The following is a 19,365-nucleotide window of genomic DNA, read 5'->3' as shown; positions in this document are numbered from 1 at the left end:
ATAGTTCTGCCATGCTTTTACCCAAAACCTCACATGTCAAGACAGGACGCTCTCTTGCACACGCTGGAAGTCCGTAGGGCACTAGCTTTCTACATAGATAGAACCCGTGGTTTTAGGAAAACGGACCGTCTGATTGTTTCCACACTTGAAGGGTCAAGCCCTATCTGCTCAACGTATCTCGAAGATCATCGTCTCTTGTATTACTACTTGCTACAGCAGGTCTAAGAAACCGCTTTTATCACAGCCTAGAGCCCATTCTACGCGAGCAATGGCTACGTCAACGGCCTTTGTCAGAGGAGTCCCATTACGCGACATATGTCGTGCTGCTACATGGTCTTCCAACACGACTTTCTCAAAGCATTACGCAATAGTGCAGCGCTTGGCTTCTGATTCGGCACTAGCCTCAGCAGTGCTGCCAAACCACAACACTAGTGATTCCGTAGCCCACGTTTAGTGGGTTACTGCTCCGGAGTCACCAGATGTGGAGCACCCACGGGGACTACCCGAAGAAGAAGAAGAGGTTACTCACCTTTGGTGCAGTAACGATGGTTCTTCGAGGTGTGTCCCTGTGGGTGCTCCACGACCCGCCCTCCTCCCCGCTACGGAATCTTGTTCTATTATCTTTTTCAGATGGCGGTGAGAGGAACTGGCGGGGACCGGGTCGCGCGTGGCTGTTCAACGGCGCGAAGACTGCTCGCGCATGCGTGACCCGATCGATCACAGCTATGGCAAGCTCCAATTCGCGGCGCCGGGACCAGCCCAACACCAGACGTGGAGCACCCACGGGGACACACCTCGAAGAACCATCGTTACTGCACCGAAGGTGAGTAACCTCTTCATCATAGAACTGGAAGAATCCCCAGAAGGTCATCAAGTCCAGCCCCCCGCTCTAGGCAGGACCAATCCCATCTAAAACAACCCAGCCAGGCTATGTCAAGCCGAGACGTAGGGTTAGGGTTTCCTGTAAACTGCACTTACTTGTCTAGTTTTGGTGTTGACAGGAGAGCATTTGATGGTTGATTTATCACATCTATACCAGACACGATAAATCAATCCCTGCTGGATCGATCACTGCACCTTGATCCAGCCTGTAGTGAAGACATGCCCTTATTTAGGAACATATATGTGGATTCAGGTGCCTGACCTTAGGTACCCAAGGTTGGAGATTTTGACTTATGATCCTGAATTACATTGGTAGTATGGCTACATTCTGTTGATATCACATGCAACGTCAGCATCGAGCATGTGTGGGAAATGGCCATGAAGTCTTATTGTCATGTGGTCACCTATCTTGGCTAAGGGACTGTTCTGAGACCTCTACAACTCACTTCACAGAGACAACAGAATAGCCTTCAAATGAGAATATCTTTCTGCAGCTACTCTCTGTATCTATTCCTGAATACTCCTGAGCAATCCAGCCCCACTATTTAGTCTAGAAACATTGTCCTAGAAATTAAAGGTTCTTTTAACTCTGTGATATCCTATCCGTACATTTTCCATTTCTGATAATAAGCACATTTTAGCAGGGCTTTTCAAACAGTTATCTTCTTATTCCCCAGATAAGGATGCAATTTATGGCAAATCAAAAAACATGGCTCTTTTTCTGGCCTGACAAACATGGGAAGAAAGAGGCTATGTGTAGACTGCAGGCTTCTTTCAGAAGAAGCTTTTCTAGAAGAGATCTTCCAAAAAAACTACTTCTGAAAGAGAGCATCCACATTGCCAAAGCGCATTGAAAAAGCCATCTGCTTTTTTGAAAGATAGCATCCACACTGATGCTACCAGGGCACCTGTGCTTTTTTCTCTTTCCTCTTTTTTCAAAAGAACTCCTTCTTCCCCATCCACACAAGCCTTTTTTTGAAAGAGCTCTTTTGGAAAAAGGCTTCTTCCTCATGGAATTAGGATTGCCAATGCTGGAAAAACCCCTCTGGTCTTTTGATTTTCTTTTGAAAGAACGTGATTGCAATGTGGATGTATTTGAAGGTTTTTTTTTGGGGGGGGGGAACTCTGTAGAGTAGATATATCATATATATATAGTAGCTCAGTGTCTGTGAGTCCGTAATGCTGACGTACACAGCCACGCCCCCTGGCCGTGTACATCATAGCCCCACCCCTCCTCCCCCATGACGGCCCGGCTGAGCACACAACACTCAGCCGAGCCACCACAGAGGGAGGGGAAGGGGGCAGGGCGATGACGTACACAGCCAGGGGGTGGGGCCATGTAAGTCACCGCCCCCCCTTCCCCTCCTGCTGGGTCACTCAGCTGGGCTGCCGGGGGAGCTAGCAGCGCAAGGGGCCATTTGGACTCCCCCGCGGCGGAAGGGAAAGGGGGGGTGGGTCAGTGACATACACAGCCCCGCCCCCTGGCCATGTATGTCACTGCCCCGCCCCCTTTCACCTTCCACAGTGGCGCTCTGCTGACTTCTGCGCTGCTCAGCCAGGCCGCCACGGGGGAGCACATGGCGCAAGCGACCGTTTGGACTCCGCGGTCCCCCAAGTAAGAGGCAGGAGGCGGTGGAGAAGAGAAAAAGAGAGACAGAGAGAGAGAGGCAGTAGGAGGAGGAGAGCTGAGAGAGACGGAGCGAGAGACCGGAGGCTCAGGAGAGAAGACCGACGGAGGAGAGACCTGAAAATCCCGTCTTATGACGGGCTAATTGGCTAGTGAGATAAGAAAAGCCAAAAAAGAATAAAGAATTTGTGGTGTTAAAAGGTTGCAGTTCTTGTGTATGACCACAGTATGTCACCCTTATTCTTCACCTTTTCCCCCCATTCCATCTGGCCTTTTATGCTGCACAGTGCCATGCTGTGGCTTAGGGTGGTTACAAAGAATCATAGAGCTGGAAGAGACCTTAGAAGGCCATCAAGTTCAGCCCCCTGCCCAAGGCAGAACCAATCCCAATTAAATCAGCCCAGCCAGGGCTTTGTCAAGCGGAAACTAGTTTAACCTGGACGTCTCCCACCACAACTTGAGAGCATTTTTCCTTGTTCTGCCATCTGTCACTACCGTGAACAGCCTTTCTCCAGCCTCTTTGGAACCTCCCTTCAGGAAGTTGAAGGCTGCTATCAAATCCCCCCTCACGCTTCTCTTCTGCATATTAAATAGACCCAACTCCCTCAGCCTCTCCTCAGTCATATGCTCCAGCCCCCTAATCATTTTGGTTGCCCTCTGCTGGACCTTCTCCAATGCATCCACATCCTTCCTGTAATTGGGGGCCCAGAACTGGACACAATACTCCCGATGTGGCCTCACCAGAGCCGAATAAAGAGGAATAATCACATCTCTGGATCGGCTGGAAATGCTCCTCTTAGCATTCTTGACTACAAGGATACACTGTTGACTCATGTCCAGCTTCTCATCCACTGTAATCCCCAGATCCTTTTTTACAGAACTGTTACTTAGCCAGTGGTCCCCAGCCTGTAATAATGCTTAGGAGTCTTCTCTCCCACGTGCAGGACTCTATCCTTGTCCTTGTTGAACCTCATCAGATTTCTTGTGGCCCAGTCCTCCAATTTGTCTAAGTCACTCTGGACTCTATACCTGCCCTCCAGCGTATCTACCTCTCCCCCTAGCTTAGTGCCATCTGCAAACTTGCTGAGGGTGCAATCCATCCCCTCATCCAGGTTATTAATAAAGATGTTGAACAAAACCGGTCCCAGAACTGAACCTTGGGGCACTCCGCTAGAAACCGACCACCATCCTGACATCGAGCCGTTGATCACTACCCACTGGGCCCGACCTTCCAGCCAGCTTTCTATCCATCTTATCGTCCATTTATCCAATCCACATTTCCTTAACTTGCTGGCAAGAATATTGTGGGAGACCGTATCAAAAGCCTAGCTAAAGTCAAGGGATAGCACATCCACTGACTTCCCCCAAAAATAATTTTGTTTGGGATAGCGATCTTAAAAGAATGATTCTGGACAAATGGCTACCCTAATCTAGCTACTGATGTTACTATTACCTGCTCCAACCACCAGATGTGAATCTTTCGTGACTTATCACCTCGCACTTCTCTGAGGGAAAAGGAAAGTTGGCTTTGTACATTTTCTGGTCGGTCTCATGTAGGTTCTGGAACCTGGAGAGCATTGTCCCTGATAGTTTTAACTTGCTGTGTTTAATTTTTCTCTTCCAGGGGCTCCACCATTTCCTGAGGTGCCACCTTCTGATATCCTACAACACCTTCAGAAATGGAAGATCATGAAGAGGCCCTCAACCTGCCAACCAGCTATGTAAGAGGCTTCCTCTTGTTCTAGTGGTTCCCAACTCTGTTCCCAGCTCAGATCTTTACAGAGAAACTTACCATATATGGAATTTGTTGCCTCACTCCACGCCTCCCCCCTCCATACCTCCATTACACATAATCTGAAGTAATCCCTTACTTCTGTGCCGGTATTGGTGACAGTACTGCTTTTAGAGTTGGATGCTAGAGAGTGGCAACTGCTGGCCAGGGCATTCATGTTGTTTGTGACATGGGAGAACTATTTTATTCATTCTGCGCCAACTCCACAATACCCATTCTGCTCCCACTATTAAGGCAGCATGTTCTGTGGGATGCTAGTTTCTATGTGCTCCTTCCAGAGAACCTCTTCTTCTCAGTGGGTGATACCCTCCTCCTCACCCATAGTTTGTACACCACTCTTCCAGCATTTACACCTACTCTTAGATCTCTCACTCTCCTCACTACTGCTTACTGAGGGTTTTCTTCTTTTTTTTCAGTCTCAGTCTATATCTGTAATTTAGTATACACCCCTGAGAACTTTGCTACCAAGAAGATGCTGATAGCCTGGAGCTGAAAGATTTAAATAGAGAGCTTGTGAACTATTAGGAAAGGTGTATATATAAAACAGAAAATATAATTCTACTATATACATTCTTGGTATGTTCACATCATATGTTCTGTGTACAATTCTGGTCATCTCTACTTCTCAGAAAAGCTGTATTATTAGAACTGGGAAAAGTACAGAAAAAGACCACAGAAATGCTTGGGGATCTGGGACGGCTTCCATATGAGGAGAGATTAAAAACCCTGGGACAGTTCAGTTTGGAAAACAATGGCTGGGAGGAATGTCATAGAGGTATAAAATCATGAGTGGTGTGGAGTAGGCCAATAAAGAAGTGTTATTTACATCTTCATAAAACACAGGAACCAGGGGTCACCCAATGAAATCAATAGGCAGAACAAGCACAGTGAAGTATTTCCTCTTACAATTAACAGTCAACCTGTGGAGCTCATTGCCAGGGGATGTTGTGAAAGTCAAAAATATAATTGGATTAAACAATTAGACAAGTTCATGGAGGACAGTTCCATCCATAGCTATTAGTCAGGATGGGTAGAGACAGGCTTCCTAACATGGGGGACAAAGGGGCAACTGCTCCAGGGCTTAGTGATTCAAAGGGGCATGAGGCTCCAGCTGCTACTGCTGTGGCAGCAGCATTGTCTGGAGCCCTGAGTCCTTTACATGGTGGCTGAGGTGCCATGTGACATGGTCCAAGCAGCTCTTAGAGCTGCTTGGGAGGGGTAGGTGGTATGTGGCACTCTCCAGGGAACACTGGGGGAAGCATTGCAGTTTGGGTGGCACTAGGTGTTCACACCTTCACATCAGCTGCTAGAAGTGGGCCTCATCCTCTCTGACTGAATTGACCTTGTTAGCTCTAGCCTTACTCTTGGTTGGTACTCTTTTCATGTCTCTGTATATTTATACCTCTGGGCTGTGTCTAGACTGGCAAGTTTTTCCGCAAAAGCAGTTGCTTTTGCAGAAAAACTTGTCAGCTGTCTACACTGGCTGCTTGAATTTCCTCAAGAACACTGACGATCTCATGTAAGAAATCAGTGCTTCTTGCGGAAATGCTATGCTGCTCCCATTCGGGCAAAAGTCTTTTGTTTTGCGCAAAAAAGCCCCGATGGCGAAAATGGCGATCGGGGCTTTTTTGCGCAAAAGCATGTCTATATTGGCACGGACGCTTTTCCGCAAAAAGTGATTTTGCGGAAAAGCATCCGTGCCAATCTAGACACTCTTTTCCGCATATGCTTTTAATAGAAAACTATTCCGTTAAAAGCATTTGTGGAAAATCATGCCAGTCTAGACGTAGCCCTGGAATTTCAACTACATGTGTAAGCAGGGGAATGGTCCCACTATTGTGGGGAACTTTCCTGGCTTCTATACCACCCCGGTGAAATGGACCAACGAAAGGATCTGAGTCCCCACTCCCACTTCCTTTACCTAATGGCCTCTCTGATCCTGAGGGCTCCCCTTCCACTCTCCTGAGTAGCAGAGTCCTCAAAACCCCAACAAAGCTGGGCCCAGGTTTCCTGGGGCTTAATCCCCAACCTTGTAGTCACTTGGGGCAGGGGATAGGGTGTCCCCACTCCGGGGTGCTCTCTTCACACTGGATGCTTTCTTGGCCCAGTGATCATTTCATACAGTTCAAAGCAAATACAATTTATTAAACATCAACTGATTAAAGAGAAAAGAATAAGAAAAAATGAGAAAGGTTAAATGAGAACACGCAGTCCTTCTCTGTAGCACGGGGACATCACAAACAGCAGTCTGCAGAGTGTAAGGACAGTTCACAGTCTGTTCCTTATAGGTCCCAGGGCTCTCTCAAACCCTGGCTGTGCTGCAGGGGGGCTGCAGGTTGGACATGCTTGCTCTGGCAGTGACCACACGGCCTCAGGCTCTAGGAGTATGTGTAGACTACATGGCTCTGTCGCCAGAGCCATGTAGATTAGTTTACTAGACATACCCAAATGAAGCAGCGATTTAAATAATCGCTGCTTCATTTAAATTAAAATGGCTGCTGAGCTGAGCCGATCAGCTGTTTGTCAGCTCAGCATGCTAGTCTGGACGCTCCACGGTCGACATCAAAGGCATTTGTCAACCACCCCACTATGCCTCATGGGATGAGATTTACCGGGGCGGTCGACAAATGCCTTTGATATTGACCACGGAGCGGCCAGACTAGGTGGCAGGACCCCTCTCCCAGTCTGGCCTGCAGGGCATCTTGGCTGGCGGTGTCTCCCTGCCCAGAGCCTCTCCTCCCACTTTGCTGGTCCCAGCTGCTCACCATACCCAGCTGCAGGCTGTGCTGCTTTGCCAGCCTCCAGCTCCTTGTGTTGTTCTCTGCCCCCTTTGGCTCTCTGGTCACTGCCATTCTGCTGCTCAACACAGGGTCTGCGCTTCTTGGGCTGTGTGTGCCTGGCTCTGTTTCTGCAGGACTGCCCCTTAGCACAGCTTGCTCTTCTTAGCTCTCTCTCCTTGCTCAGAGAGACCCAGAAAATCCCAGCTCACACAGAGGACGGGACCTGGCCTCTTACTTTTCTCACTGGCCTGTCCAACCTGTCAATCAGGCCGAGCTGGAGTGTTGGCTGCTTTCCATTGTCTCTGGGGTCTGTCAGTCTCAGGGCCCTGATTTCTCATGGACCCTTCCCCTTTTGATACTGAGAGCTGGCGAACCAAAAACTCCCACAGAGTTTTAGTAAGAGGCTAAGTCCCCTTACACATGCATCTGATGAAGTGAATCTTTGCCCACGAAAGCTTATACTCCAATAAATCTGTTAGTCTTAAAGGTGCCACGGGACTTCTTGTTGTTTATAAAGGAAAATTGAGGCTAGATATGGTGGACTTAACATTGAGGGACAACGGGACAGATTTTTTAAAGAAGCTATGTGGGCACCTAACTCCCACAAAGTCAATAGGAGGTAGGGGCCTAAATATCTTTAAAATTAGGCCCAAGGCCTATCAGACTGTAGGAAGGAAGGAAACTGAGGAAGCCAGTTACTTTGGACACTTAAAATAAGACTCAGAAAAAAAGCACGGAGAATTGACAAGGCAGCAGTCATTTATTGGCCATAGAGTTCTGGCAGGACAGAGAAGATGTGTTCTAACAGTACCTTTTAATCTCTTTGGAACTCTACTTTATGAAACTTTGCCCAAAAGTCTCTTTCCTTCTCCTGCAATCATTTCTTTTCACTTGCATCTTCCATCTGTCGTGCTGAGTTGTCATTTCATTTGTCTACCCCAATTTGAACCTGTTTCTTTTTTTAGTCTCAGAAATTAGAGGAAACATCCTAGCAGTGATCAGGTCTTTCAAATGGTACAGGAGTCTCTTTGGTAATAACTTGTCCCTTCAGTCCTGGAAACCCTCGATTTTTGAGGAATAAGGGATCGTGTGAAAGAGGTTTTTTTCCCGACAAATGGCCCCGTCTACACAAGGCTTTTTATCTGCAAAACCTCTTCTGCAAAAAGAATTGGAAGAAGATATGCAAATACGAGCATGATTTGCATATCCTCTTCTGCAAAAAAAACGCAGTGTAGCCGTAGCCTCAGTAAGGAAGGCCATGGTATGGCTTAAAAATCTTGACCTATCCTCCCCCACAGGGCCGGCCCACAACATTTTGGCACCTGAGGCGGGGAGCTGAAACGATGCCTCTATGCCCTCTCGCTTAGGCCAAAACTTTGCAAAGTCTCAATTCTGCCTTCTTCCTGTTCTACTCCACTCATAGTACTGCTCTGCTACCTACATATGCACCAACAGCAGACACAATTCTCTACACTCTGGGTCCTAGTGGTGCCCCCCCACATTCTGGCACCTGAGGTGGCTGCCTCAGTTTGCCTCGTGGTAGGGCCAGCCCTCCTCCCCCATCCCATTCCATTCTCCAAGATGAATTCTTACACTAGCAAGTGTGCAACTTTCAAAGAGCCCTTACATTAGCTGTGTACAGGCAGTCCCCGGGTTACGTACAAGATAGGGACTGTAGGTTTGTTCTTAAGTTGAATCAGTATGTAAGTCGGAACTGGCGTCCAGATTCAGCCGCTACTGAAACTGATCAGTTTCAACAGTGGCTGAATCTGGATGCCAGTTCTGACTTACATACAGATTCAGCTTAAGAACCCCAGGCATCCCCAAGTCAGCTGCTGCTGAAACTGATCAGCGGCTGATTCCAGGAAGCCCGGGGCAGGGGCTTCCTGTAGTCAGCCACTGGTCAGTTTCAGCAGCGGCTGACTTGGGGACGCCTGGGGCAGAGCAGCTGGGGTGCTGCTGGGTTGGTCCAGTAGCGCTGCCGCTCCTTGGCGCTACTGGACCAACCCAGCAGCACCCAAGCTGCTCTGCCCCAGGCGTCCTGATTCAGCCGCTGTTGAAACTGACCAGTAGTGGCTGAATCAGGACGCCTGGGGCAGAGCAGCTGGGGTGCTGCCGGGTTGTCCTGACGCGCCGTGGCTGTCCTGCTGCCCTCGGGCTCCGCGGCTTTGCTCTCCTTTGCTCCCCGTCTCCCTGGTCTGCAGACCAGGGGGACGGGGAGCAAAGCGGCGGAACACGCGGGCAGCGGACAGCCCAGACGCGTCTGGGCTGTCCGCTGGCCGCGTGCTCCGCAGCTTTGCTCTGCTTTGCTCCCCGTCCCCCTGGTCTGCAAACCAGGGGGACGGGGAGCAATGCGGCGGAACACGCGAGCAGCGGACATCCCAGGGGCACGGGGAGCAAAGCAGAGCAAAGCCGCGGAGCACGCGGCCAGCGGAGAGCCCAGACATGACTGGGCTGTCCGCTGCCCGCGTGTTCCGCCGCTTTGCTTCCTCTCCCTGGTCTACTGTAGACCAGGGAGTGGGAAGGCCCCATTCGTAACTGCAGATCCGACATAAGTCGGATCCGCATAACTCAGGGACTGCCTGTATATATGTGAACCCGAGGTGCCGTCTCCAGAGTCTTCAGAGTGTGATGGGGATTCCTTTGTAGTATAACTTGGATCTTGTGCCTCATTTCTGGCGTCTCACCCCTCCCCTGTCTTACAGGTATAGTATCATGAAGTCCTGCTGGCGGTGGGGTGCGACAGAGCGGCCGTCACCTGCGGAATTGCTCCATCGCCTGCAAATAGCAGCCAAGAGCAGCAATGACCAAGTGGTGCTCCAGGTGCCTGAGCTGGTAGTGCCTGAACTCTATGCTGATGTAGCTGGTGTTGATTTGGGGAGTCTTGCCAGGAACTACACTATACTCTGAATTATGCTTCTGAGTACTGGGAAGGACTGTACCTCTAACTTTGCCCCTCTTTGGAGATACCATGGACTGACCCTTCTGGAGCTCAGAATGGGCGTGTATTGGGAGAGGTTCCTCGTCACTTTTTAAACTGCAGAATAAACATGGGCAGTTGGTGAAGATAGGACTGGAGGAGGCAAGCCCCCAGCTCCACCTCCAGCCCTGCCCCTTCTGCTGCATACATGCCCACCTCCAGCCATGGGAAGGGGAGTGGGTGGGCACATGTTCAGCCCAGCCTCCCTGATCCTGTAGTGGGAAGAGGACACATGGCGAGGCCTAACCTCCCAGCACCAGGGGAGGGAGGAGGCTGCATGGCACAGCCCCAGCCCTAGAGCACCGGGGGAGGGAGAAGGGTGCACGGCTCTGGTCTCCCCACCCAGAGCAGGTGTTCTGGGGGAAGAGTGTGGGCTGGGCCATGCCTGGAGATTTAGGAAGGCAAAGCTTCCCCTGCCTAGCCTACTGGATACCCATGGGTATGTCTACACTACAAAGTTAATTCGAACTAACGGACGTTATTTCGAATTAACTTTGATAGGCGCTACACTAGTGCTCCGCTAGTTCGAACTTAATTTGAACTAGCAGAGCGCTTACTTCGAACTAGGTAATCCTCATTCTACGAGGACTAAGCCTAGTTAGAACTTACTAGTTTGAATTAAGGGGTGTGTAGCCCCTTAATTCGAAGTAGTGGGAGGCTAGCCCTCCCCAGCTTTCCCTGGTGGCCACTCTGGCCAACACCAGGGAAACTCTATTGCCCCCCTCCCGGCCCCGGACCCCTTAAAGGGCTGTGATGCCTGTGCCAGGTGCAAACCTGCCAGCACTCAGCCAGCAGACCCTGCACCTGGCACGGCTCAAGCCAGCCACCCGATGCCCCCTAACCATCCCCCTCTTTCCGGGACCAGGCTGGCAGCTCCCGGGAGCTTGCCCAGGACCGCAAGAGGCGGGCACCCGCCTGGTCTAGTGCGGACATCGTGGACCTCATCCACGATCTCCGCACTAGGCACAGGAAGGTGGCCGTCTAGGGCAGGAGAGCTGCCAGCCTGGCCACCCGGGAGCAAGAGTGCATGAAAATCAAGGTGGTTCACTGAGACCCCCGACTCTGAGCCCTGAGCTTACAATGGCCGTCCTGGGTCAGACCAAAGGTCCATCTAGCCCAGTAGCCTGTCTGCCGACAGCGGCCAACCCTAGGGGCCCTGGAGAGGATGGACCGAAGACAGTGACCAAGCCATTTGTCTCGTGCCATCCCTCTCCAGCCTTCCACAAACTTTGGGCAGGGACACCACTTCTACCCCCTGGATAATACCACTCCATGGACCCAACCTCCGTGACTTGATCTCACTTCTCTTTAAACTCTGTTCTAGTTGTAGCCTTCACAGCCTCCTGCAGCAAGGAGTTCCACAGGTTGACTCTTTGCTTTGTGAAGAACAACTTTCTGTTACTAGTTTGAAGCCTGCTACCCATTCCTTTCCTTTGGTGTCCTCTAGTCCTTCTTTATGGGAACTAATGAAGAACTTTTCTGTATGCACCCTCTCCACCCAACTGAGCACTACCTTCTTCTGTTTGGTTGGTCCCCTTCAGTGCAACCAATCAAGAGCAGTGTTTGAGTGGTGCAGGTTGTATTTCTCACTCTAAGGGTATGTCTACACTACAGCGCTAATTCGAACTAAGCTAATTCGAACTAACGCATCCAGACTAAAAAACTAGTTCAAATTAGTGTTTTCCTAATTCGAACTAGCATGTCCACATTAAGTGGACCCTGAACCGGGGTTAAGGCTGGCCGGAAGCAGTGCCGGCAGGGCATCACAGGAGGACTTAGAGCGTGAAGATGCTGTCTCAGGCTAGCCGAGGGCTGTGCTTAAAGGGACCTGACCCCCACCCCGGACAGACAGTTCTCAGGGTGCCCCGCTTGCAAAGCAGTCCTCACTTGGATTGCCCTGAGTGCCCACACTCGGCACATCACAGCAGTCGGACATCAGACCGGCTGCACTTGCCGCAGGCTGCCATCTGGGGAAAGAGGGCAATTGGGGGGCTGCAGGAGAGCTTCCACCCCCAGAAACCCACAGAGCCAGCCCAGTCCTCCCCATCGGGGACTCGTACCCCATTCCTCCCTCACCTCCTTCCACTTACCCCTCTCTAGCCCCCTTCCTGATGTACAAAATAAAGACAACGTGTGGCCAAAAATAGAATTTCTCTTTATTGAACAAAACTAGGGGAGACTGGGAAAAGGAGGTGAGAGAGGGGAAGAGAGAGGGTGGGAGAGGGGAGGGCAACTAACATGATCAGAGGTTTGGAACAGGTCCCATATGAAGAGAGGCTAAAGAGACTGGGACTTCTCAGCTTAGAAAAGAGGAGACTGAGGGAGGATATGATAGAGATCTATAAAAGCATGAGTGGGGTGGAGAGGGTGCATAAAGAAAAGTTCTTCATTAGTTCCCATAATAGAAGGACTAGAGGACACCACACAGGAAGAAGTATAGCACAGCTGGGCTACGTCTAGACAGCAGAGCTATTTTGGGTTACTGTAGTATCCAGAAATAGCTATTCTGTGTCTTTAAACATGTCCGTTATTTCAAAATGTATTTTGAAATTACAGGTGGGCTATTCCAGTGTCCCTATAACCAGGGCCGGCTTTTGGCAGAGGCAGCTGACACACTCCTCCGGGGCCAGCAGGGGCAGCAGATTTGTATAATTTTTGGTGGTGCACCATTAGCCACACCCCTTGACCCCTGTTAGCTACACCCCGACCCCCATTAGCCACACTCCCTGACCCCTATTAACCAGGCCTCTGGAGGTGACATGCTCGGGGCAAGATGGACACATGACCAGAAGTAAAAGGTGTCATGTCACCCCTTTCGAAGGACTTTTCTCACCATCCTCCTACCAACAAGGATTAGTTTGGCCCCCACCAACCCCCCCCCCCATGCAACTATCCTGCAATTGCATTAACCCAATGTGTATGACATTAACTCAGGGGCAGGGAGACTGGGGGAAGTGTTCCCTCTAAGGCTATGTCTACACTTGCAGCTTTTTGCGCAAGTACAACCGTTCTTGCTCAAGAACCCACAGAGAAGCCACACTGCCCACCTGCTCTTGTGCAAGGAAATTTACAGTACAGAGTGGTAAGAGGGTGTCTTGCGCAAGAGCGCTTTTCTAACAGTCGTAAGCTCTCTTGCGCAAGAGGGCAGTGTGGATCCTCGGCAGGGATATCTTGCACAAGAAACCCCTATGGCTAAAATGGCCATCGGAGCTTTCTTGCGCAAGAGTGTCCACACTGCCATGGATGCTCTTGCGCAAAAGCACAGCTTGCACATAGCAGTGTGGATGTGTTCTTGTGCAATATGTTCTTGTGCAAGATGCTGCCAGTGTAGACATAGCCTAAGAGTTTCCTCCCATGAGCAGAATGGATTTTGTGTTGTGCACCTATACTGAGTTCATGTTGCTTGTTTGGATGTTCCACTTTGGCACCCAAGTTATTAATAAATATTTTATAAACCTTTACCTTTTCTCTCTGCTGCCATGTCTCCTCCCCTTTCTCCATCAGCTCTCCTGATGCCTGCTGCCCCCCAACCCCTCACCCTCCTCTGCTGTTCTGACTCCTGCCCTTCTCACTGCCCTCAGCCCTCCTGCGACCTGCCCCCTCCACCAGCCCTTCTCTTCCCCCTGTGCCCACTCCTCCAATAGCCCCACTCTGATCATGTGAGCTACCCCTCCTCATCCTCTCTTCTAGCACCTCCCTCTACACACCTGCCCTGCCTCTCTCCTCTGGTGGTGGTCCCACCCCTGCAGGTGTCTGCCCTTCTGCTTCACCCCAGAATCCCCTGGTACCTGCACCTTCCCTTAGCCCTGCACCCTCCTGGTGCCTCCCCCTTCCCTTACTGCTCCTGCCCCCTTTGCCCTCTTTTTCCCTGACGCCCACCCCCTCACCATCCTCATGCCCCTGTCCCCTCACACATGACTTTCTCCATGCCCATCTTTCTCATGCCCACCCCTTCTTTCAAGCCTTCTCCCAGCACCTCCCCCTTTCCCCTCTAGCCCCCAATGCCCTTACCCTCTCCTCTCCCAGCATCACCCTGTCCCACCTCCCACTGACACCTCCCCTCCTGCCCTTTTCCTCATTGTCTGTACTTGGCCTCCTGCCATTTGTCTCTCCTCCAGGCTGTGCCTTGGTGCCTTCCCCTTTCTTCTCCCTCCCCTCTCCCTGCACAAGCCCCTTCCTCTTCCGCCCATCCCCCCCTCCACACAAGTCCCTTCCTCTCCCCTCCTTGTCCCCCTTGTCCCCACATAAACCCCTTCCTCTCACACCTTCTCCCCAAGCCCCTTCCTCTCACGCCCCTCTCCCCAAGCCCCTTCCTTTCCTTCCCCTTCCCCCCAGTTTTCCCCTTCCCCTACCTTCTGACTTCCACTTTGCGGGGCCCTGGACTCCGAGCCCGGAGCTATGCTGAGGGGCACCATGCAGCACCGAGTAGTTGTAAAGTCCTGGGCCGTAATGTCACGTCACGCCCGGGCATCCTTCTCCACTCACCTGCAAACACCGTGCATGGCAGCAGCAGCTGGCGAGGGGGAACTGCACTGAGAGCCGTGCATGGCAGGGATGGGTCCAAGGGGAACACTCTCGGGCCGGGGTGGGAGGACTCGCGGGGGGCCGGCAGGTGGGGGTCAGGGACTGCTCCAGGCAGAGCCAGGGGAGAGACTGAGCTCCAAATATTGCTGGAGCAGGACCCCCAGTTCTGAATATTAACTCGCCACCCATGGTGCCTGGCACACTTCTGGGTTCAGGGCGTGGGAACCCTTTAGGCGCAAGGCCCCTTTCGGGGGAATTGGGCAAATCCACCTAAGGCCAGCCCTGCCTGTAACTTTTGTTCCATGAGGGTCGAGGGACTTGTCAGAATAGCGCTTTATTTCAAAATTAGCATAGCTCAAATTGTGTATCGTATTTCGACCTACAGGTGTAGTGTAGATGCACCCCTGCAGACCAGTCACCACCACCAGAACTTTGTTGGGATAGACACATATACCTTTGCAAGAGAGAGTTTAAGTTGCCCAGTGCATGAGTTCACTTGGCTAAAATATAGCAAGGGAGGTAGAGGTGTTTAAGATGCCTGAAAATTCCAGGGGCAGCAGAGACTTTGATCAGCTAAAATTAAGAAAATCTTGGAAAATTAAAAAGATAAAAACTATCAGCCAGAATGGAAAATTTGATAAACAACAAACACTGACAAAAAAGACAATTGCATGGAATTTATTTGTATTTAGTTTGGAGTGGAAAAAGCAAAATCAGTATATAATTGCAAACAGTTCTTGGCAGTTGCCAGTAGCTTGCACCAAAGTGTTCACTACAATTATTTGTGACCTCCTGTTTTCTGATGACTCTGTGTTATTGGCTTATTCAGTTGAGGATGCAAGATTGGCCAAATGCATATGGAATGATTACAGTCATATGAAGATAACCACTTGGTAAACTGCTATCTTGACTATCCTGCTGTATGGTTTGGAGTTATGGGCCTTATTCTGATGTCAAGTTTCAAAATCTGATCAGTTCCACATATGCTGCCTCTGGAAGATTGCACATATGAATTGATGGGACAAAATTCCAAACACAGCCCGTAAGCTGAGTGGCATTATAAAGCATGGAAGAAATGCTTATGAACAAGCAGTTTCACTGGGTTGGTTATGTTATGAGCACAGATGAGACTCAGATTCTGAAGATGGTTTGTGGGAAACATTCTGTTGGCAGTCTGTGTAAGTGTTATAAAGATATTTCAAAGGCCAATCTGAAGTCATGTGGCACATTTTTCAGTGATCTGGAAGTGATAGACCAAGACAGATTGTTCTGATGGGAAACTATTGAACAAATGCTTCAAGAGTCAGTACATACAAGAAAAAGCGTAGGTTTAAAAAGAGTGACCCGTAGTTGTCAGATTTTTATGCATTTGCAGATCAAGGACTGGCTTAGCTGCTTACCAATGGCATGACAGAGGATGAGATCCATTGATCAATGTCTCCATCATCATCATTTTGTATATCAAGTTTAGTTTGCATTTTATTTGATAGGTAATCTGCTTTGATCTGTTTGCTATCAGTAATCATCACTTAACATCAGGGCTGGCCCGAGCCCTTTTGGTGCCCAGTCCCGGGCGCATGGCGCATGCATGGGCCCATCCCCGGGGCGCACGGCGCATGCCCAGCCCAGCCACTGCTGCTGGCGCGCGCACCAGGACGTGCAGGGCCCCGTGGCCGTGAGGGGAAGGGCGCTGCTGGCTGGTGTTGCGGGCACAGCACACCTTACAGCTGCCATCAGATGCCCCCTATTGGTGGCACCGTGGGCAGCTGCCCGGCTTGCCCATGCCTCAGTCCGGCCCTGCTTAACTACAAAAGATAGATGTTAACAAACTTGGTTTTGCTTTATCTTTATTTTATTTTTATTTAAAATTCACTCCCTTCCTCAATGTGGAGAGGAATATGCAATAGCCTTTTCCTCCTGAGTTGTGATTCTCACACAGCCCTTGGTGCATCCAAGTAGTTTCCCAGTATGGGTGCAGGAGGGTAGTGGGTGCAGGGATTAAAGATGGATAGGGCAAAATGCAGTTTTGGATGCACAGATTGGAGGGGCGGGGTTGGGGACACAGGCAGGAATGGCAGGGGTTGGGGAAAGGTAGCACTGTGCAGAGGCTAGAGGCAAAGGGGCACACTGGGAAACTACTTGGATGCACCAATTGCTGTATGGGAATCCCAGCTCAGGAAGAAAAGGTGATTGCATATTCCTCTCCACATTGAGAAAGGGGGTGAATTTTATGCTGTACGCAGCGTTTCTGCAGGGCAGTGAAAGATAGTATAATTTTGGGTTTATACGCTAGGGGTGTTTGAATGCCTGAGGAGCTGGGAGTAGCTTTCCCATGTGGGGGTGAATCAGAGAGCCTGCTTGTAGGTGCATCTGGATGTGTCACTAGCTGTATGAATGCTGGTGCAAGGAAAGGCTGGAGGGCTTTGCAGCTAGTCACAACAATGCAGTGTGAGAGGAAGCCCAGGCTGGTGGGTCATTGGCTCAGGGGAGGGGAGGGTTCCAGGTGACAAATGGGGAGGACCCATCACATATCCATCCTCATTCTCCATAGTTACAGGAATTTTGTTCCACTAATTCACCAGAGTGGCCATACTGGCATGGGCAGCGGGTCTGCAAGGCAAAGGGAGGCTGTGCCCTCCCAACACTGGGGCTGTGCTGGCCCCTCCCTCCTCTCCATGCCTCCTACTTGCACATAGGGTTGCTGCGGAGTGTTTAGCCGGTTCAGGGTGGCTGGGAGGGTGAGTTAGCAGGGAGCCTCCTCAGCAGCCCGCCCCAAAACCTGCCTGGCACAGACACAAGGCTTGAACTACAGCATGTCTCCAAGAGAAGTGCCAGCCCTGCTCTGCTGAGACCCCCCCCCAGCTTGCTGCATTGCTGCTGCTTGCCAGTTTCTTCCCCTCCTCAGCCCCCTCCTTGCTTGGTTCCTCACCCTATCCAGTCCCCTCCCTGCAGCTTGGCCCAAGGTGGGCAAACTGGGCTTCTTCCTGGCTGCCCCCCTTCTTCTTTGCACTCTCCCTGCTTGGTTCGATCCTCCCACCACTCTCTTGCTAGTGTGTGGAGAGGGGGTGGGTTTGGTTTCACTTTCCCAGCCCAGTTGCTACTGGGCCCACTGCTGGGGTCTCCTCTCCCCTTGCCCTTTCCCCATACACACTCCTCATAGTCTCCCTCCCTGTTGCCAGTGTGTGGAGTAGTGATGGGGAGGGGGTGTTGGCTAGCCCACTAAGCCCTGCAGAGATAGCTGCTCAGTCCCCTCCACTTCTTGTCCTCTTCCCCCATGCTTCTTGTGTTCTGTGCAGGCAGTGGAGTTGAATGTGTGTGTGTGTGGGGGGGGGGGGACGTAGGGGAAATGAGCGAAGGGGGGTGAGGATGTGTAAGGAAGAGACAGTGGGGAAGGAATGGGGAATGAGAGGAAGGGAATGGAGAAGAAAAGGGGATAGAGGAAGAGGGGGAACTGGAATCCAGCAGGCAGTGTCCCCTCAGCAGCAGCTGAAGCTCCCTGTTAAGTGGGCCCATCTAACCCTCACCCTGACAAGCCCTGCTTCCCTACACTTGGAGCCCTCACCAAGCCCCACCTCCCTCCAACTCCTCTACTGCACTCAACTAGAGTCCCATTGCCCCTATACCTAGGACCCCCCCCACACCCATGGGCCCCTGTGCATCCAGATCTCCATTGAGCCACCCACACTCAGATTGCCCTAATTTGGATACCCCCACACTAATCCTCCACACTTGGCTCATAGACTCCAAGGTCAGAAGGGATCGTGATGATCATCTAATCTGACCCCCTGCACAGTGCAGGCCACAGAATCTCACCCACCCCTCCTAGAATAATCCTCTCACCAGTATCTCAGATATTGAAGCCTTCAAATACTTTGAAGACCCCAAGATGCAGAGAATCCTCTAGCTGTGATCTGTACCCCATGCTACAGAGGAAGGCGAAAAACCTCCAGGGCCTCTGCCAATCTACACTGGAGGAAAATTCCTTCCCGACCCCAAATATGGCGATCAGCTAAACCCTGAGCATGTGAGCAAGACTCACCAGCCAGACACCCAGAAAGTTCCCTATAGTAACTCCTATCATCCCTCCATTGACCTATTTCCCACTGATAATGAATGGTCAATTAGTTACCAAGATCATGTTATCTCAAACCATCCCCTTCATAAACCCATCTAGTTTAATCTTGAAGCCAGATAAATCTTTTGCCCCTGCTACTTCCCTTGGAAGGCCGTTCCAGAACCTCACTCCTCTAATGGTTAGAAACCTTCGTCTAATCTCAAGTCTAAACTTCCTACTAGCCAGCTTATATCCATTTGTTCTTGTGTCCACATTGGTATTAAGTTTAAATAATTCCTCTCCCTCCCTGGTATTTATCCCTCTAATATATTTAAAGAGTGCAATCATGTTCACCCTCAGCCTTCTTTTGGTTAAGGTAAACAAGCCAAGCTCCTTGAGTCTCCTTTCATAAGACAGGTTTTCCATTCCTCGGATCATCCTAGTGGCTCTTCTTTGTACCTGTTCCAGTTTGAATTCATCCTTCTTAAACATGGGAGACCAGAACTGCACACAGTATTCCAAATGGGGTCTCACCAATGTCTTGTATAACGGCACTAACACCTCCTTATCCCTACTGGAAATACCTCACCTAATGCATCCCAAGACCGTATTAGCCTTTTTCACGGCCATATCACAATGGCGGCTCATAGTCATCCTATAATCAACCAGGACTCCGAGGTCCTTCTCCTCCTCCGTTACTTCCAACTGATGTGTCCCCAGCTTATA

General features: G+C 50.6%; 1 protein-coding gene across 2 annotated transcripts in view; it reads left to right on the top strand.

The window, feature by feature from the left end:
- The window catches only part of STYK1 (serine/threonine/tyrosine kinase 1), a 73,222-nt gene extending 54,611 nt beyond the window's left edge, over positions 1-18,611 (top strand). For both annotated transcript variants that reach the window (XM_075902852.1, XM_075902842.1), the window contains exons 9-10: positions 4,134-4,230; positions 9,787-18,611. In XM_075902852.1, coding sequence (XP_075758967.1) covers positions 4,134-4,230; positions 9,787-9,991 — 302 coding nt within the window. In that variant the 3' untranslated portion in view covers positions 9,992-18,611. The remainder of the gene's footprint in view (positions 1-4,133; positions 4,231-9,786) is intronic.
- Positions 18,612-19,365: the final 754 nt, after the last annotated feature.

Source organism: Pelodiscus sinensis, chromosome 1 (genome assembly GCF_049634645.1).
Source record: "Pelodiscus sinensis isolate JC-2024 chromosome 1, ASM4963464v1, whole genome shotgun sequence".
Lineage (NCBI taxonomy): Eukaryota > Metazoa > Chordata > Testudines > Trionychidae > Pelodiscus > Pelodiscus sinensis.
Note: the sequence above shows the minus strand (reverse complement) of the source record. Positions and strands in the feature narration are given on the sequence as shown.